This window comes from Drosophila miranda, chromosome 3 (genome assembly GCF_003369915.1).
Source record: "Drosophila miranda strain MSH22 chromosome 3, D.miranda_PacBio2.1, whole genome shotgun sequence".
NCBI classification, from domain to species: domain Eukaryota; kingdom Metazoa; phylum Arthropoda; class Insecta; order Diptera; family Drosophilidae; genus Drosophila; species Drosophila miranda.
Genome location: NC_046676.1, coordinates 4,307,492 through 4,328,362, shown reverse-complemented (window position 1 = coordinate 4,328,362; position 20,871 = coordinate 4,307,492). Strand labels below are relative to the sequence as shown.

The 20,871-nt window shown below is 48.7% G+C and overlaps 1 protein-coding gene and 1 long non-coding RNA gene across 4 annotated transcripts; one reads left to right on the top strand and one right to left on the bottom strand.

Moving 5' to 3' along the window:
* Positions 1–9,123: 9,123 nt before the first annotated feature.
* Positions 9,124–12,317, top strand: LOC108160543. Of its 3 annotated transcripts, none has more exons than XR_004472487.1 (5): positions 9,124–9,342; positions 10,710–10,864; positions 10,922–11,002; positions 11,069–11,242; positions 11,359–12,317. It is a non-coding gene; the product is annotated as an uncharacterized LOC108160543 (long non-coding RNA). The 3 variants fall into 3 exon arrangements; XR_004472486.1 differs by having other exon boundaries at positions 9,126–9,342; positions 9,398–10,864; positions 11,055–11,242; XR_001775416.2 differs by having other exon boundaries at positions 9,127–9,342; positions 9,398–10,864.
* Positions 12,318–16,054: 3,737 nt separating this feature from the next.
* LOC108157945 (gamma-butyrobetaine dioxygenase) lies at positions 16,055–17,583 on the bottom strand. The gene is made up of 2 exons (XM_017290089.2): positions 16,598–17,583; positions 16,055–16,517 (listed from the first exon to the last, which is right to left on the bottom strand). Exons 1-2 carry the CDS (start codon positions 17,518–17,520, stop codon positions 16,199–16,201), a joined length of 1,242 nt encoding a protein of 413 aa, XP_017145578.1. The 5' UTR covers positions 17,521–17,583; the 3' UTR covers positions 16,055–16,198.
* Positions 17,584–20,871: the final 3,288 nt, after the last annotated feature.

The following is a 20,871-nucleotide window of genomic DNA, read 5'->3' as shown; positions in this document are numbered from 1 at the left end:
AAAAAGGCCGCAAAAATGTTACATAATCAAAATAATGACTCTGAAGAGGCAGCGGTGGGGGTAGCGCATGATTCAAAGCCACCAAATAGACAGCATAAATAGAAAAAAAAGAATAAATAAGAGCAATGACAAAAGTAAATTTTAAAATTCCAACAATGGCGGAGGGGGGAGCGAGGCTTGAGAGACGGTTTCAGGCTAATCTCTCAAGTGGCAAATGCATTCAAATGAATGTCGTGGATATTGAGGAGCGCGCTGAGGCAGGGGCAGCCGCCAGATGAGGCAAGGTGAACTAGAGAAGCTGCTGATGCAGCAAGGACAGCGTTTTCAATGGCAGCAGACGGAATAGTGGGGCCTTCACTCGGTAGCGGGGCTTAGCACATGCACTTGAAATTTAATATCGTCCTCGCTGTTGCTGTCGCTGCCGCCGCCGCCGCCGCCGCCGCCGCCGCTGCCGTACATACCCATCGACTTAGCTGCATTTTATTATAGCATACTTTCCAGCCGCTTCGCTGTGGCCCGCCTGGCAGCCAGCACAATAATCCCTCATATTTATTTTTGCAAAATTATTTGCTTTGTCTGATTGCGGATTTGCAGCTGCAACGTTTGCACAGTTACTTTGCCAGCAGCAGCAAGAGTGGCCGCAGAGCCACAGAAGAGGCAAGCAGAGCAGAGCCATCCATAGGGGTCTTCTCCGACAGCCGCCAGCCGACAGCCCAGAGATTCGGTTCCAAGCAATGAATGAAAGTTCTTTACAGGCGTTCGGGCCAGAGCAGGGCACTCATTTAATATGAAAGCAAATTGCATAAAATCACACCTGCAAGCCAACTTAGCACCCCCTTCCCCCTCGTTCAACCACTCAGTTGCCTGGCAGCCAATCCCTGGCGCTTAGCAGCAGGCAGAGCGAGCACGACATGAGTCCGAGTTTCAGTCGTAGTCGGAGTCGGAGTCGGAGGACTGTCAGACATCCGTGGCCGTGCAAATATCGACTGCATGGCTCCGATGCAAACAACATGCTGCCCATCCGGCGAGGTCCTAGTGATGTCCTCATGTCCCCTGCTTGGGCACTTCCATCCCCAATTCTCTCCCCAACGGCTTGACAGTTGTAAAAACACGTTTATGGCCGCATCCCTTCTCTAGCTGTGTCTCCGGGAGTGTGTCCACATCCCACATCTTGACTGCATGCCAAAAATACTGCCACAGCTACAGCCTCAACCGTACCGTACCGAACGGAACCGAATGGAGGCTGCATCCACTGCGCTGTCACCCAGTGATTACGACGTGGACAGGAAAGTGCGGACCAAGTCTGGGCTGCTTCAGAGCCTGGCAGCCCAGCCGCAAGTTTATGATGTTGCACACACACACACACATATAGTGAAAGCGAGAAGGGGAGGGGGGCAGAGAGGTAGAGAGCGACACATAAAGTCGCGTAATGGGCCAGTTACTAATTTTGTAGACATGTAAAAGTTGCGTCTTCCGTCCCGGAAGAGCTATAAAATGTTTGCCAAACTCAAATTGAAATGCTGCAAAATACCGAAATGATGTTGTTAATGCTTGAGAGCCTGCTGTTAGTGGGATATCATGATAAAAACAGTTTTCATTAAAGTCAGTTGTTTTGGGTTGGTATTTTTTAATCGATAGATAGAGGCACTTCGAGTGTTCTACAACCTCCAGGGTACCTGGGTGTTCCATGTGTGGATAGCACAGCGTTTTTCTTGGTTTAGGCTCTTGGCTAGAACGCATCAATGATACCCTAGATCCATGTTCGAAAATAAGCTTTCATCGCTGATGAAAAGTGATGAATCTGTTATTCGTCTGCTATTTCTAATCTCTAGAGGATGCTGCTGCTCAATAGAGACCATCTTTAATAACTTGTATATAATATCCATTGCCTCCTGGTATTTTTATACCCGGTACTTAAAGGAGTATAGGAGTATATTAGATTTGTGTAATGCCCAGAAGGAAGCGGTTCCGACCCCATAAAGTATATATATTCTTCATAAGAGTCAATAGCCAAGTCGATAGAGTCATATCTGTCGCCCGTCTGACCGTCCGTCTTGTTTGACGCCTAGTTATCAGATACTATAAGAGCTAGAGAAACGACATTTTGTTTTCAGACTCCTGTGATATCACACTGTATTAAGTGTTTTTCAAAAATTCGCCAACTTCCGCCGCAACAATGAACGAAAATCCGGGGCATCCATTTTGAAGATACGACAGAACTAAGAACCCGTGGCTATAGGAAATCACCATATCTGCCAGATTACCGAATCTGGATCAGATCGAATCCTTAGCTTTGTATTATAAATAAAAATCAGTATTTTATATGAGAATCAACTCTAAACTTTAATCACAAGTGTTTGTAGTTCCTTGCTTCGGAAGTACTCACTCCGTCCGAAGGGCAACAACAGCCTACTCACTCCTCGCCACTGTTCGCACCGCTCTCTGGGTCCGAGCGGAGTGCGTAGGAGCATTGCATGCGTTTAGGCGTTGGCTTGTCGGTAGCCCAGTGCTTATGTAGCTGTCAGGGCCACGCCTTGTCGCAGTTGGCACTGTGCAAAACGCCCACGTTGCAGTGGCATCTTCTGTTGCTGTTGCTGTTGCTGTTGTCAGCGCTTCGATTTTGCAGTTGTCGACAATAAATTTGTGCCCGCTCATTGTCAACTAAAATCAAAAACATAATTCAGAGATGCAGACACACGCACACCGATGCGACCAGAGACCGCAATGTTATGCAATATGTCTGGGCGGGTGTGTGTGTGCTGTATGTGTGTCGGTACTTGGCATGAAATTAACACAAATGCCAAAACAGCAGCAGCCGCAGCAGCAAGTAGGCGTGGCTGGTTGTGCGAGGCCCAACTGGACGCACATCCAGGGTGGCCACAGTCCTGCAGGCAGGACTGCCACGGGCTCTCCTCTGTTTGAGCTTGCATTTAATGCATTTGCAGCAGCAGCAGCAGCAGCAGGACCACAAATCGGCCAATCCATCTAAGCAGGCAGACACCAACAGCCAGCAGCCCACACGATACGAATACTCCCTTCCGCACATGCAAATGACTTCCGGCGTTCAGATACGTTGTGTTTGTTTAAAGCAAATAGCAAACAACGATCCGACGGGCAACCTTTAAATATTCGAAGACCCATACTTCGCCCTCTCGCCACCCTCTGGGCTGGCCACCTAACGACCCACATGACAACCACTAATCTGCACTTGTATGGACATTATATGGACATTTGTAATTTCCGGTCGATGCGATGCCGTTTTTATGACCCCGCTCAGAACGCATAAAAGAAAATTTGCAACAATAGGGCTTACAACAATAAGCCCGAATCGCACTGACTGCTGACCGGAAAAGGAACAGAGGCTGCCACCAGAAGAAGGGTTCGGCTTTGGTGGCTTCGGCACCCAGCACGGGTGTCAGCCACTGGGTCCCACAAAGGGCCAACACTTCAGCTCGCTCACTATTAGAGGGGGGACTCAAACTCCTAGAGTGGAGCTCATTCGGGGTGCTCTGGCAGCAATTCGATTCTGTTTACGAGCTCGCATAAAAAGCCGAGTTTTATTCCGAGCGGCCCAGAGTCAATGCCAATGTGTCGGCGTCTAATGAGGCCCACCGAAAAAGGGGTTGACAGGCGCACACCGTCACACCCATCCTAAGCAAATATACTGGAATATATGTTGGCATGCCACATTTGCTTAGCTTGAGAAAATGTTTGGCTTATTGCCTTATTAAGTTCATAAAACTGTCAAGTATTTAAAGGCAAAACGGCAAATGCTCATGAAATTATGGCCAGCCCAGCAGTTGCCAACAAGTGCCAACCAGGATACACACACACACGCACGTGTCCTAGAGGTTTTTTTTTTTTTTTTAATTCCATATTTTATTAGGTAGTGACAAAACGGAAGGGAAAAGCGTTTACATGATATATACAGTAGGATAGAAATTAGTAGTATAGAAAGAAGTATTAGGTGTTTAAGTAGGTATGTTTGGTTTGCCAGGTGCTCCTGCGGGACGACCGTCAGGTATTGCGTCGCAGGGCCCGGGCGGGCACTCTATGCCCCTCCTGTCTGCCGTCTTCTGGCGCGCTCGGCCTCGCGTAGCTTACGCATTACAACGCACGCAAAGTTGCATACAGCCTCCCATTTGCGCGTGTCTTCCAGCATCGCTCTCACCAGTGTTTCCCTTGTCAGCCTTTCTCCATACTCTCTCTCTCCGCTGCGAATCTCGCGCAGTTGAAGAGTATGTGCTCCGCGTCCTCTGGCGTTCCGTCGCAGGCAGGACACTCTCCGTCTGTTTCGTGGCCAAACCTATGCAAGTATGCTTTAAAGCAACCGTGGCCGCTTAAAAGTTGCGTCAGGTGGAAGTTTACACTCCCGTGACTTCGCTTGCACCACTCTTCGACTCTTGGGATTAGGGTGTGCGTCCATCTCCCCTTCGTTGACTCCGTCCATCTGCGCTGCCACTCGGCCATTGTTTGCTGCCGCTCCCGTTGTCCGATTGCGTCCCTATTTGGCTCCGCCGGCGCTATATCTCTTCGCTGCGAGTATATTTTGGCCGCCTCCCTTGCTAAAAGGTCGATTGGTGCCGTCCCAGCAATGATCAGAGCCGCGTCGTCGGATACCGTGCGGAAAGCACTGCATACTCGCAGGGCTCCCAGCCGATATGTTGCCTGGATCTTCCTCATATAGGCTTTTGTGTTGGCCGCCTTCGCCCAGACCGCTGCACCGTATAGTATTGTAGCCTTTAGCACGTTGTGTAGTAGGAGCCGCCGTCCTTGCTTCGGGCCCCTCGTGTTGAGCATTATTTTGTTTAGTGCCCTGCCCAGTGCAGCAGCTCTTATGCTCACCTGGCTGAGGTGCTCACGGAAGCATAGCCGTGTGTCCAGCATCACTCCCAGGTACCGTATGGCTCTCACGGACTCTATCCTGCAAGATCCCACGTTCACCAGCGCTGTTTCGGTTTTTTTTTCGGCTGCTGATCAGGACTACTTCCGTTTTGTGGTCGACCAGTTGTAGCCCAGCGGAGCCCAGCCACTCTCTGATTCTCCTTATTGAGGCGTCACATTTGCCTTCCGCATCCTTGAGATTTTTTGATACGGCCACTAGTGCCACGTCGTCGGCGAACCCTATCATTTTCGTGTCCTCGGGTACTTGCAGACGCTGGATGCCATCATACATAGCGTTCCAAAGTAGTGGCCCAATGACCGATCCTTGTGGGACGCCACCAGTTATCTCGTGTCTCTTAGTACCTTCTTCAGTCTCGTACATTAGCACCCGGTCCCGGAAGTAGTCTTGGACCATGCGCATGAGATGGCCTTCAACTCCAAAGCCCGTTAGCGCCCTCAGGATGCAATCCCAGTTGGCAGTGTTGAACGCGTTTCGTACATCTAGTGTCACCACTATACAGTATTTTTTGGCACCGCCCTTCCAACGGGTGCCTTCGATTGCCTTTGCTGCAATGTCTGCCACCGTTGATAGCGCGTCTAGTGTGGAGTGGCCCCTGCGGAAGCCAAATTGCATTGGAGACAGGTCGCCCCCTCGCTGGATGGCTCGCTCTAGTCTTGTGCACATGATCTTCTCGAGGATTTTCCCCGCGGTGTCCAATAGGCACATCGGCCTGTAGGACGAGGGCTTGTCTAGCGGTTTGTCTGGCTTCGGGATCAGCACTAGCTTCTGTAGCTTCCACCGCTCCAGGAAGATTCCTTCCGCCCAGCATCTGCTGAACATTTCCGGGTGGAGCATAATGGCCGTCTTTAGTGCTCTGTTTGGGATACCATCTGGGCCCGGAGCCTTAGCAACTGGGATACTCCTAGCTGCGGCCTTGACCTCTGCCTCGCTAATTTGCTCTAGCTCACTTTGGTTCTCCGCATACCCCTGCCTTGGTGGGATGCCCTCCTGAGGCATACGGGGGAATAGAGTCTCCACGATATTCTTCATTTTCTCTGCTTCAACCGGTGCCTTCGCTTTCAGGGCATTCATTTTTTTTATTATCACCTTGTAGGCCCTTCCCCAGATGTCATGCTCCGCTGAGTCGCAGAGTTCCAGAAAGCACTTCCGCTTGCTATCCCGGATGGCTAGCTTCAGGTCCCTGCGGGCAGCTGTGTATTCGCCCTGGAGTTGCGTATAATTTGCCCGGCCACGCGCTCTCTGGTACTGCCTGCGGGCCTGCAGGCATTTCCGTCGCGAATCCTTAATCTGCTGGTTCCACCAGTAGACCGGCTGGTGGTGACTCCTGTACTCGTAGCGTCTCTCCATGCTCGCCCTGCAGGCGTGCAGCACTGCCTCCATCACTCTGTCCGCCTCGCTAGAGGCATCGGCCGCTGGCGGTGGGGTGACCAGGTTCGCGGAAAAGTCCGCTGTGTTGGGTGATCCGGCTTTGAAGCCCATCCTTGCTACCTGGGGGTTCCTTGCCTGGCGGGCTCTGCTGCCAGTGGTTATTTCGCAACATATTGCAGAGTGATCGCTTGCCGTGTAGGTATCGCTCAGCTTCCACTCAGCCCGCGTATAAAGGGAGCTGCTGACGAAAGTCAGGTCTATGCACGATCCGATGCCGCCCCTGTTGAAGGTGTGCTCGTTTCCTGCGTTCAGCAGGGCAATATCAAGTGAGGCCAGGCTCTCCAGTAAAATTCTTCCTCTGGCGTTTGTTGACGGGCAGCCCCAGTCTTCAGCCCAGGCGTTGAAATCCCCCGCTATCACCACTCCAGAACGACCTCTTGCGTCCTCGGCTAGCTCGTCTAGGACGGCCGAGAACTCGTTAGCCTGCAGGCTCGGCGGTAGGTAGCAACTGTAGACCCAGAGTTCCTCGATCTTAGCTCTGACGTAGTGATTTGCGGACTCCACTGATTCCATCCGCAGACCCAGATCGCCGCCTTTCCTGAAGCATCCACTACAAAGTTAGCGTCACTCCTCGTCCTGTACGGCTCACTAAGGATAGCTACGTCCACCTTTTCCTCCCTGGTCGTTTGGCTCAACAGATCTTGAGCTGCCGCGCAATGGTTTAGGTTCAGTTGCAGGAACTTCACTTTATACGCTGGGTACGAGCGCCTCCCTGCACCATTGGGCATCTCCTGCTGCCAACATAGTGCTTGGTGTCCTGCCGGTTTCCCTCTGTACATACAGAGCACTTTGGCTCCTTTTGGCACGTTGCTGCTTTGTGGCCGCTCTCGCCACACTTGAGGCAGCAGCCCGAGCGGTCAACAGCGCTTGTGCAGTTCGCCGCTATATGGCCGAACTGTAGACATTTATAGCATCTCCTTTGTGCTCGCCGTTCACTGACCCGGCATCTGGTCCAACCAATCCTCAGCCTGCCCTCTTTGAGCAGTTCCTTGGCGACCGACGGTGGGAGGCAAACTATTGCCATTTGCGTGCCGGCGAAGGCCTGTCTAAGGCTTTTGACCGCACTGGTAACCACCTCTTGCCCCGCCTGTTTTGCAATTGCAGCAACAACATCCTTTTTTGTGACCAGGGTGTCGAGATCCCTTATCTCCACGCAGGATTCCTCTGACACGGCTCTGATGCCCACTTGGTTTCCCAACGCCAGCTGGATGTCTTCTTTCATCCTCTCGTTGCTGCTGCTGCACACGCCCTTCAGTTCAAGCAGTAGATCTCCTTTCGCTGTTCGCCTGACCCGGTTGACGTTTTCGCTGACGGCCTTCAGCTTGTCGTCCTGCCGCCTGGTGACCATCCGCAGCATATCGCTGTATGTTAGGTTGCCCTGAGGTTGGATGATTATGACATCCGGCCTGTGTCTCCTTTCGGTCCGCTCCCGCTGTGATTTTCTGTCGACGAGTTGCCACTTCTGCAGCTTACTACTGGGGGTATCCCCTCTGGTTACTGGTGCGGTTGTGGGAGTGCTCTCGCCGCCCACTGTCGCATGTCCTTGACCTGGGTCTGGCAGCATCAGTTTGTGGGGGACTCGGATCTGCGGCGGTCCCTTGTGCCGCTTTGGTGAGAAACGCCTGCTCTTGTGTGACTCCTCTCGTACCCGCTTGTACACGCTTCCTCTCTTATCCGCCTCCCTCTCTGGCGAGGTCTGTGAGGCCCTCTCTACCATATGTGGGTTTCCCTTCAGCGTTTTCCCTTCATTGGAGGGTTTCTCCTTGGTCGAGCTCTCCCAGCATTTAACCACCGTTGTTTGCAGGTCTCCTATTCCTGCCGCGAGATCCCTCATGGCAGTGTTAACGTGCCGCTGCTCGCTCATCATGGTTGTCAATTCTTTTACTCTCTCGCCTAGGCTGATGAGTGATTCCCTCATATTGGGCATGGACTCCTGGGTCTTGCTCCCAGTCCTCTGCGCGATTCGTGCGACTCTTTCGGCCGCCGGGGCAGATTTAGGTGGCGATCTTCCTATGATATTCCGTCTCCCGAATACCACGTCCTCTGATATCTCGATTTGCTGAGAATTCAGCACATCCGTCAATTTATTGCTAGTTGAAGTCATTTCCTTTAGTGGGTCCCAACTCTAGTCCGTTGTCGACAGCTGTATTGCGTAGCCACCTTCATGATCCCATGGGTACCTTTCCGAGAGTGAGGTCCATGCGAGGGTTGACTCTGGGCCTTATGGGCTGCAGAGTTCAGTGCCAGATCGGTATTGATTGGGATGGAATCAACCAAACCTACGCAGCCAACTTAATGGTGCAGCTGCCGAGCGTTAGAAGAGGCCTGCCATGGTTTTAACGGGACGGGGGCGGCAAGGACATTAGCCCATGAGCCATTTCAGCAGCGTATCAAGCTGCCTATTGAGGTCATGGAATGCCGTTGCCGTCAGCCCTATAGCAGAAAAATTCTTAAGTGGCTTCCAGTATACCATACGGAGCACCTTACTGGGTTCGGTGCTACGGGCAGGTTGGTAGCCTGCCATTTCCCTTTTGCTGTCCGCTCGCGTGTGCTTTTCGCAGGATGCCCGTCAGTTGAAGCAGCCTTTTGCCCGTCTTTTGCGTCCGATATAAAGCGCCCGCTGGCGGAGGGTAGTCGCCTGGCGGCTCCGGTAGATCTGCACACTGCGCCCCCTGTAGGTAGCTCTAAACGACCTTGTTGGATCGCCGTCAGCGCCCTCTGCTGTCGTTTTTCGGCAACGCGTCAGGGCTGCTGCAGGGCTGCGAAGCACCGATCAGCAGCTGGCGGCTCGATCAGCTGGCATGACTTGTTACAATTTGCAACAAAGCAGACGGCACGTAACATAGAGTGATATTTGATTACAACACTAGTGGCATGCTTGGAATGAGAGACAAAGAGGGCAAAATCTCACCCCTCGCCCCTGGCAGACGACCGGGATTTTCCGTTTGCAGTGTCTGGATTATTACGCTGGGCTGAGTTTGTGCGCGCTATACATAGGTGACCATTTGGTACGTAGTCCTACCCTGTGTCCGCCTGTTTCCTGACCGAGCTTTCTTCCTGCAGGTTTTCCTGCTATTTGCGGTCCACACGGGAGCACCGGGAAAAACGCGTCCGCACCTTGATACTTTAACACACACGTGTCCTAGAGGTGTAATTCTATGTGTGTGGGTGTGTGGTTTTTGTGCCAGGATACACCTGTGTGTGGTTGTAAAGCAATTATCCAAATTGCACTTCAAATTTAACCTCTCTGCTCCCCTTGAGGCATTTTGGGTCACAATCTCCCAGATTTCCATTAAAAAGGAAATTGAAATTTATAAGTTTCGTGCACTTCTTTTTTAGGGCCAAAACAATGAAAATTCTGTATACGGCCACTACTTATACACATTTGGGCATATATATTGCTATATCTGTGAATAGTTCGAGAAAACTGTATACAGATGAGTAGAGGGAAATAGGAATAGAGGAAGTCTACCACAACGAAACTAAGTTACATTAAATACATACACCAAATTTCAGTGAAATATTCGGGTTTTAAATATAGGGAAACACAGTAAAATTAAAAGGCAGTCACTTGGATTGGCCAATAATTATTGACTGCTCCGAACAATAAATATAAACCACTTGCAAGTAAATATGACATAAATTTGTAGGAATTATTTTCATATTAATGCCGAACTGTAAGTGGAAACACTTGCATTTCAATATTTCCACTCTCGGTGCAAATACATATAATGGCATACACATTTAACCCTAGATGGTCATGCTTATTTTTAGTACGTTAAAGTCCGTGCCTTGACGAAACAATCACATTTTTTAAATACTAGTATATGATTCGAATTAAGGATACATTTCGAAGTTCCCTTTCTTTATAAAAGAAGCGAAGAGATATACATACTTGGTGGTGAGAGTTAGCGCAAATCTAGATTTGTGTGTTCTTCTTAATTTTCATTTCAGTTATAAACTTGAAATGTTTTCTACAACTTTAGCTGATCAAGTAACTCTTCTCAGCAAAGAAATAAATACTTTCGCTCAAGCTTTGAGTAAGTGTTAAAAACAGTAGTTACAGGTGATCCAAGGACTTGTTGGGCAGACTGCAGCAGCTCAGCAACGGCTGGAGCTGTATGAAACATTAGTTCAAAACGACGAAGGCTAATGGAAATAATAGATGACACAATCTAGGGTTAAGTCTTAGTTTTAAAATTTAAGCAATAACTAAGCAATAATTGAAGGTAGGCGTAGATGAAATGGATGCCACCGACAACCAACAATTACTTCGGGAATACATCATTGTTTGCTATTTCAAATGTCAATGAGACTAGTTGTATGTTCCATTCAATCATAGAAGTATTTTTAGCCCGGAATAAATATGTTTTAGAAAACTTAATTGGCCAGACTGTCCGCCCCTATACCAAGGTTGGCCTTCATCCGGAAGATTGTCAGAGACCACAAGACAAAAGACCTTTTTTGTGAGGTCCTAGGTCGGAGGTGTAAGGGCAAACAGCATTTGAGTGCTTGCTTCATTTGGCTCAGGTGGAAAAGTCAATACTGCGGCTGTTGTTGGAAAATATTAACTGTCTCTGGTTTCAGGTCTGCCTGCTTCCAGCCCCAGGCGCTTCCCGGTGCGGTCGGTCTGCCCCGGATCGACCCCAGCACGGCATCTGGATAAAGGTAAACCTCAACTATTTGCATACAATTTGTAGAAAATAGAAAATAATCAAAGCAATGTGCAACTAGCCATGAAGAAGGAGCCAGAGTCCTGCCTGGCACGAGTATTCATTGGAGGGCCAGGCAGGACGGACCGGACCGGGCCGTGCCGGGCTGGGCTGGGCCGGGATGTAGGAGCTACTTAGCAAACATCAACACCTGTTAAGAGTTACACTCGAGAACAAAGCTGCAAATTGGCTGGCGGTAAGTGCAGCTGTAGCTAAGAGGCGACCGACCCACACCAGCGACATCACCAACACCAGCACCACCCCCACCACAAACCCCAACAGCAGCAACAACAATAACTAATCAATTTGCAGGACGCAAGCAACGAGAGAGACAGCTATATAACGAGAGAGAGAACGAAAACGGGAACGGGACAGGGAGAGGGAGCTATGACGATGGAAATTTTGCTGACCGCAGGCAATGGCGATGTTCCGGGCCATGACGACGCCATGGTAATGGTAGCACAAAGCACGGCAAGGAAGGACGGGGGCCTTAAACTTCATTATGAGATTTGTGTAATTGTTAACCAATTTACCGTTACGTTTTGCATGCCACAAGCCACAGCAGCAGCAACAAATCCATTCCAACTGTGCTGCCACTCGCCCTTCAAGGCGATAACGCTCGTGATATATTGTCCAAATTATAATACCGGAAATGTTATTAATTCAAAATGCTGCTCAATTTCGTGCACTTTGTAGGCTGTTGCTGCTTTAGCTCCACGCTGTAGATGTAAATGTCGATTTAGTGATTGGGCAAACTGCTTCAAACAGCTCAGATCGTGGTATTTGTAATGAGGCTTGCATCTGCACCGTATAGATGTAGCAATATATATGTATGTATATATTTTCCAGTGTGCAGTTGCACCTATCGGTGGTTGCAACTAAATGAACTAAATGTTCAGGCATCCAGAGAAATCCGCTGAAGCCGACGGCACAGTAGGATGTGACAGGAAATGGGAGACTTTTGGTGGAAAAATAGTTTGAATAGAAACAAAGATGGCCTAAGATATTCCATTTGCCAACAGTTAGTAGTGAGTTTCCTTAATATGAGAAAATTTGATTGGGTTTATAAAAAGTTACTCCCTCAATGCTCCACATCCCAAAAACTGGGAATCAAGTTAACCATTAGAACCATTAGTCGATATAACCATCCAAATGAAGCAGTAAAAGGACTACACCCTCAAAAATTATCGTATTCAATTAAACTCTTAAAATACGAAGTATGTAGTAAAACTAAAAAGAACTCAGTTAAAAAATAAAAAAAGTCCAAATTACTTTGAGAAAGTTCTTTATTCTGTCAAGATTTTTTTTTAATTGAAAAGAATGATATTTTTTAATGTTTTCTTTTAGAGCTAATATTTTTTTTCCACATAGCTTAAGTATTTAACATTTGGTTGCATTGAACTTTAAAATAACCTGTAAATAGGACCTAAGCTTTTTGTAGGTTCAGCTTACCGTCTGGGAAGGATTTGGCTTTCGCATACAAAATTTATATTTTTTCTACGGTATTTTTTTCATATTTGTACCTCAACTACTAAGGAAAAGTCGAAAAAAAAATTATTTCTTGTATTTGTATGTAAAAAACATTAAAAAAAATTCCCTTTCTTAAAATCTCATTTACTTAAATTTGCTGCTTCTCAAAGAGTGTTCCCTTCCCAAAGAGGATCTTCAATCGATCCTATACATATGTAATGTTCATTGCGCTCACATACTCAGAATTATTCAAGTGGCGCTGATAGGGCTCCACAGTGTTCCCCGCGCACCCGCTTTGGCCTAATTAAAAATGCCAAATGCCTCTGCCGGCAGCTAAATGCAAAATATTTGCATTGTTCCATGGCCGAATGAGGAAAGTGCGCGGCCGTGTTGCGTCCTTTCTGGCGTGGCACAGTTAGTACTGCCTGCTGCCCTTCCTCTTCAGCCCCCCAATCGGGCGGGGCTGACCTTTAATTGTGCTATGTGGGAGAGAAGAATATTTGGTGGGAGAAGCACTTTCGCTTATTGGAAAGGATGCAACCGGAGACAGACGCCCGCGAGACGCAGCGAAGGTTTATTGATCGGCGGAATGCTTTTAAGACGCTCACATAAAAACAATAATGATGCCACGGCGTGTGGTGTCGAGCGGGGTGTGGGGCAGTACATGCTGCACATAGAAATAAATATTTATATGGGCAACATCTATAAATTGAAAGGCGAAAGGGTTGCCCGCCCGCGACACCTAAGTCAGGTGAGACAGGAAGGACTTATAAGCTTTGCCTTTGCCCACATACACACACACGCAAACACACACAAGCGTCCGTCCGTAGAGGCAGCAGTATTTGGACTTGGACATTTTTACGATGTGATTTCACATAACCACAACCGACGTGCAGACAAACGGGAAAACGGGGAGAAGTAGCAGCAGAAGCAGGAGCAGAAGCAGAATGTGGCAGAAGAAGAAGCAGACGACATAAGTTGCAGACGCGCTTTGGTGATAAACTTTGAAATTGCCGGAGAGACAGAGCCTGCGGCGTCAGAGTGTGGGGGAAGTACGAGAATTTATTACACTCCAGCGGCATCACACACACACAAACAGAAAACACTACTCAGATACAAACACACACACGCACGGATTCTAATAAGCAAAATGCGCTGTTGAGCCCCCGCTAATGTCCTGCAACGGAATCAAACGGAAACGAACGGAATTATGGGGCATTACCCACCCACCCATCCAATCATTTCGCACACTTCCCACTCGCCCCGGCACGGTCACCGCCCAACACCCAACGCCCTACCATCCAACCACCAAGCCCCCCAACCCTGGCAATCCTACATGCTGTATGCTGTAACCTATACTTTTCAGTTGATTTCAGCGCCAGGGCATGCATGACCAAGTCATTAATATTGAAGAATGTCAGAGAAATATATACGTATACGTATGCATCGAAGGGAAAGGATTGTGATTGCGGCCATCTCTTTTCTGAGTGTCAGCATAACAAGACGACCCACCACGCGCTCCTTCTAGTGTCGCACTTGAGTTGATTTAATTCAATTCATGGACAGACAATGATTGCGTCAATTGCCGCATGTTTATCATCGAGACAACCAAACTCGGGGCATTGTCGTGGCCAAAATCCAGGCCCTCGAGATGGATGGAGATGCGAAGGGGAATGGGAAATGGAAGGAAGATACAGCCACAACCGCCGCCACGGTCACAGCCACAGCCAAGAGTGGAAATTGTGGAAATTGTGGAAATTGTATGTAAGCGTATTAGTTTCGCAATTGTGCAAGTGCTGCGACTGTCTTTTTCTCTGCCTTCCTCCTGCTTGTGGGGTTCCCTCTTTCTGGTGGCGGCTTCTTTACATACGGATGGCTATACTCGTGTCTATCATACAATTTGTGTCTTAGCAACGATACTGGCTGTCCCGACCAGCCTGCCAATTAGGGGGTGACCAAGTGAAGAAGGAGTGCCACCAAAGTGGGGAGCAGCGCGTATACATCACCCAAGGGTGCGATTCAGTCCAGGTTTTCAATTACACATTATGACTGTTGCATGGTCTACCCAAAACTGCAGTAAAATTTCCCTCCCACACACACACCGACTGCTGAGGAGCCAGTGGAAATTGGATTTGCGACTGGTTTTTTCCTTTCGGGTTTCCTTTTGGCTATTTCGTTCGCCCTTTGCATTTGCTACCGCTTTTTATGTGGCCAGCACTGCCGCGCCTTTCCCGGCTCGTTGGCTTTTATGAACTTATAAACAAGAGCCCTGGCAACAGCCACCCCCCAAGCAACCCTTTCGGCCTGTTGCTGCCACCGCCACCTCCAGTGCTTATTACGTGGATTATTAGAGGGATTTACTTGCTGCCATGTACAAATTCATGTGCTCCAAGTCGGATTCCGCATTCCGGATGCCACACTGTGGCTGCTGGATGCCAGCAGGAGCCGTGTGTGTCTGGCTGTGTATTTTTGGTGGAACCATTGACATAAATAAAAAGATTTCGAAAGGATTTGCCTGCGTGCAACTACACCACACCACATCGCACCCAATCCAAGACAAACCAAAACCAAAGCAAACCAAACCCTCCAGAAAATGTTGCTTCCTGGACCGTGAAAATGTTAGCCACATCCGAGGGTTGTCTCTGGGCTGCCTACGAGTGTGATTTACACACAAAAGATCCAAGAGCTCAGCCAAGTCAATGCTTATTTCGGCAATGCCATAAATTGATAACCGGCTAATCACACATGCAAGAGTATGCTCAGAATGCTCGCAATAGTAGCACCGCGTTGTCATCTGAATCAGCCGGTCTCTGATAAGCTAATTTGTTGTCCGGCGTAACCAATGACGTGTGCTTTACTTTCACTTTTTGTCGGCTGTTTAAAACGTTGTAGCGGACCTTGTGCGTATCATTTGAATGGACCCGTACAATACCCCTTTGTTCTTAAGTCTGATATGGAAATGGGAGTGTCGTTGAAAGGGAATATTTCCCTTCCGTCATCTATCTACCATCTAAATAAATTGAACAACTTGAATAACTCATCCAGAAAAAGCCTAGTGTTAGAGATAATTCTTTCCAAGTGCCAAAAGTACTGCGATGCACCTCTGTTGCAATGTTTTCTTGTTAGTCCTTTACTATTATTCTACGAATAGGAATCGCAGCCCTCGCATTATTAGGGATACTTCATTAAAGGCAGAAATTACATCTTATTTGATTCTCATTCCCAACAAAATAGGTTGACTTTCCTCAAGTGATGACGATGAAAAGTATTGCTCAAAATATAAAGCTTTTTGTATATTTTTAGACTTAAGCCGAACCCAAAACCCAATAGCCAATATACTAATATCCCCCCGGAACGTGCCTTCAGGGTAGCCAGATTTCATTGGGGAACTAATCAACCAGATGCGTACATTAAACAGATTAGTTTGAAATGAACTCGCATGCTGATGCTGTAGGGTAAGAGCTCAAGCCTCAACTTTGGCTAATTGGATCACATCAATTAAGTTTCCCAATGTTCCAAAGATCAATTCCCATTGAGATAGCGTTTATATAAAATATATATTGAAAATTACAAAGTAATAAAATAATGTTTATTGACTGGCAGAGACATGTCGTTGACGGAGTCTTGATTAAATTGAACTTCGAATTTGTGCTCGGCGATTGAGGCCACTCAACGGGTTTACTCAAGAGTTGCTCTTGGCATTCCTGAGGACACGCAGGCGTGAGTAGACAATGTCCCAGTCGATGAAGGCGCCAACGATGTGCCGCACATTGCGGTCCGTGTCGTCGTACCCCGTGCGACCGTGGACCAAGCGCAGGTTGTTGAATGTGAACACATCGCCGGGTGTGGTCTTGAAACTGCATGCCTGTTCATGGGCCAGCCGAACGAACAGGGCCATTGCCTCGTACCAGGGACGGACCTGCTCCAGCGGCACCGTGAAATGGCTGTCTCGCTGCGGAATGCTGTGGTTGATGCGCACATACCGACCCTCGGCGTCCAAGCTGCAACAGCATAGGAGTTAGGAGAGTTACAGGAGTTACCAGGGGCCTGTTAGAAAGAGGGAAGCATTTCTGAAACTCACTTGATGACTGGGGCACGCCAGATGTTGTGGAACTCCAGCTCCCCGTCCCGGCCAATGTCCGCCCAATCGACGGACGTCTGACAGAGCACCCGGAACTGCTCTGGATACCGTTCGCGCATTAGATCCGCCACGTGGTACGCGTCCGTCAGGAGATTCACGCCGCCAGGCGAGTCCGACTGCTCCAGGGTGTGCAATAGCGTCACGCCCGGCTTGTACTCGAAGTAAGGCATGTCCGTGTGCAGGGGCAGGGGTGCGGCCAGGTAGGCGTAGTTGCTGGCCCCCGGCTGGGCCCGCACGCTGAACTCATCGCCGTAGGTGGTGCGGCGCATGAAGCCCACGCGATTACACAGCCGCCGAAGAACGTCAAACTCGAGAGGGGCCTGCTTGATCAGGGCCACTCCGTACACTGCCAGATGGTCCAGCCACTCCAGCAGAGCCTTGTCGCTGGCCAGCAGATCTCGGTACTGGAACTCGCGACGGATGTGCTCGAAGTCCGTCCCGCTCCAGTGCCTCGGCTCGGGAAGGTAAAAGTCGCTCAGGTAACGCGTGCGGTTCGCCAGCGAGAAGTCACGCTCCCTCAGCCAGGCGAAGGGATACTGGGAGGCGTGGCCATCGGACCACGTGATGTACAGTATTTCCTGATCCACATCCACACTATGCTGCTGCACTCGCACACTCGTGTCCAAGTTGTTCCACAGCTGGGGCAGGCGACTCAAGGTTTTGGGCAAGTAGCACTCCCCGCAGCGGCAATTGTCCCGCAGCCAGATGTCCGGGAACTGCATGTTCAGCTTGCCAGGACTTTGGTGGTCCATTACGATCACCATTCGTAGGTGATCCTGCTTGGACGCAGTCTTTAGGTCCAGCTCTGGCTTCGGCTGACGTCGTCCTGGGACTCGGCTGAGTTGGGGGTCCGCTTGAAACATTTTACACAACCAACAGCGACGTCTTCTGCCAACAGAATGAGCTTGTGTCTTGTGCCTGGAGCGGCATCAGGCCATGCTGTGCCCATTGGGGCTACGTGGCCCTAATTCTGGGGTACCGAACCGAAACCCAGATAGCTGCTCGCGCGATGCTGCCAAGGCAACCCCATGCCAGACTGTTCAGTCGAGCACTTATCAATCATTTGTCGTCGCAGCAGTTTTCATTTCATTGACGAGAGTCTTGCGACGGGTGCTCTCAGACTCCGTTGCGTTGCTCCTTCGAACATGTAAAATTAAAAATGCAAAATTAATTTTCCACAAAACTGCAATCGTTTGCAATTTTGCATAATTGTTTGTCCGCTGCAGCTGGCGGGGGACAGCCTTTTCATGGCACTCCCCCTAGTGCTGCTTTCCCCCTATTGATGTGCCGTCAATTATTGTTTGGCGCATTGATCACTTCATTCGTGCCGCATCCACATTCACACCCACATCCCTTTTTGCCTTCCATTTCCATACCCTTCCAAGGCTGATTTCAATGCGAGTATCCTGCCTGGGACTCTCTCAGGCAGCAACAGCAGAAAAATCATAAACAATAACCATTACCAGCCCCAGAAAGAATCAGTTGGAAAACAACGGCAAAGGCAACGGCAGCAACAACAATATCTGGTATCAGCTCATACGAGTATATGGCGCGATTTTTAATTATCACTTTCGCATTTTGTGTACGAGTATTGTTCGCCTCGAACAGGCCTCCCACTCGTATCTATCCATTTCCAGTGCTTTTGCACCTCGAACAAAGAAAGCGAGCCGAACAATCCATGGAATGCTCAGCTTTTAGCTCAGAGCGAGATTCTTCTAGCCCGAAACCCCTTTCCACCCCTCTATCAGTTAGGGTATGCTTGGTTATTGCCGAGAATTGCACAGAGGGTTTGAATAATAAAAAAAGAGAAATACTAGAATAGATATCGGGGAATAAAAAGAATTTCAAACAAGAACGGCTCTGTTTTCCCGATGGAATAATACTATTGATGAGGGAGTTCCTGTTTCAAGAAATCAGAAAATTTGAATTAAAGACTACAGATAGTGTTTTTGTATAATATTGAATTTGAATTCGTATTAACTATGGACGAACTAAACATATCTCTCTAAAAGATAGCTGCGAAAGTTCCTTCGGAATTAATCACCGTAGGAATCTATTCATTCGAAACACCAGAAAGAGCATTCGAAAGTCGATTTGATCACCTGGCCAACTGTAATTCGAAATGGCTTTTGCTGAGCAACAGAGTCGTTCCACCAGCAGAACTTTATTGTTTTCAATTAAAAACACTCACAGCCCATTCAGCCGACGAATCCATTCGGTTTGCTGTCAGCGCTCAGGGCTCACGGCATACATAGGCTCGAAGGCAGCTAAAAGCAGCAACGTGACACAATTGCAGATGCAAGTGAAATGTAATGAGGTGTAATGAAAATGCATTCAAGTGACAGTTTTTGCCACATCCAGTCCCATCCGTAGTCCCATTCCCCATTCCCACGTGCACTTAACAATAATCAGGAACAACAATAGTGGGGAATATCGATAGAGGCTGAGCAGGCTGAGTAATGAGTAAATGCCGTAAAAGCGTTCCATGACCGGTTGAATTTTGAATGTTTTAAATGGGGAATACGGACTTTGAATGGTAACTTCATACTGGATCAGATCCAGTGACACTAAACACGTGTTTTTTGGTTGCATTTAACAAATCCGTTCCAAACAAACCGCAAATTATACAAACATGGATTTTGGTATGGAAGTGCAGCACTTATGAAAATTAAGCAAAACCCGCAAAGCCGCAAAGTGTCCAACAAAACAAAACAAAGCCGAAATCGAAATTTGTTTATTGAATTCCGATCAGCCAATCGCCCGTCCAATCAACTGGTAAATAAATCAATTTCACGGATTAATTTTTTAGCTTTTTCAGCAACAGCGTCCCGTTAAACGCTTAAATTATTTATAAGCCCACCAGAGCGGAAGTTTCCAGGGTGGCACGGGTGGCACGGGGCAGGAGAGCAGAGTTTGACAATGGCTGCCTAACGGTGAGCACAATGGCGGCGCTTTGGGCCTAATTAGCCTCGTGGGCAGCAGCGCCGAGAATATTTTGGAATTGAGAATTCGGATTTCGGGGACTGTCCCCGCATCCGTGACAATGCTGGAACGCATAATTAGGCGAAAACCCGACTCGCTGCCTGCCACTTCAGAATGGGGCACAAATTGGACCTGGACCATGGACTACGCCCACACCTCAGCATTGTATTTCCGCCAAGAAATCCTGGAGTGTGCCTCAAAAGGCCTCGAAAAAAACGTAGAGGCGGTTTCGGAGTACGGAAAGTGCAGTAAGTAGCTGAGGCCACTGTGGGACACATAAATAAATGTGCCCGCAAAATCCGTAAATATGATTAAGTGCCAAATTTATTTACAGCTCCCCGGTCGCCTTTAAAAAAGCAGCCTGCGTACTCCACCTCCAAAAGGACAACGACAGCCACAGCGACAGCGAGAGGATGTGGACGTGGATCAGGATGAGGATGAGAATGAGAATGCGGAGAGCCCCGTGGGCAGGCACACAGAAGCAAAAGCCGGAGTCACCACCTGCCGGATGGCGCGTGGCTTACAGGCAGCAATGAAATGCTCCGGTGGCAGTCACTGGGTGGTGCACGGAAAGTGGGAGTGGGAGGTGGTGGCCAGGTGGGCAACTCGATTACAATTACGTGCGCTAATTGCACTTTAAACGCGTCCGAGCTTGTCACGGCGACGTTTCATCCATCCATCTGTTCGTCCGGCTGTTCATCCTTCTGTCCGTCCGTCTGTCCGTCCGCCCGTCCGTTGCTTGTGTCCGCTGCCCGCACAATCCTGTTCTTCATGTTTATGGCATTTCCTTTGGCACAACTTACAACGACATAAATTTGCAAACATGATGTCCTTGGTGGAGCGCATTATACGAACTCCTCCCATCCGACTCGACTCCCAACCGCAACCACAAGCACGACCACGAGCAAGCCCGTGACTATTCCGGCTCTCGCATTGTAATAGCCGGGCACTGTTGCTGCCACTGCCACTCGCTTTACCTCTCGCAGTTGCCGTAATTCAAAGTGGCGCTAAATTTAGTTTAATACACATCCCGCACAGTGGGGCGTTTTGATTCTCTCTCTCTCGCAAATTCGAAAATTATTTTATAATAATTACTAAATTGCTAGAATTGCAATAAACTCCTGATTTCCAGCTACAAACATCCCGAATAGAAGCAAAATATTTGCATCATTTTGATTAGATAGAGCTGGCATTTTGATCCCACTATGCCTGCCACATAAATACCAAGCTGT

Excerpts from the sequence above, each read along its gene's own strand:
- LOC108157945 (XM_017290089.2), bottom strand. The coding sequence starts at position 17,520 with ATGTTTCAAGCGGACCCCCAACTCAGCCGAGTCCCAGGACGACGTCAG. Across the intron at positions 16,518-16,597 it reads TGGCGTGCCCCAGTCATCAA|CTTGGACGCCGAGGGTCGGT; the intron begins GTGAGTTTCAGA and ends ATGCTGTTGCAG.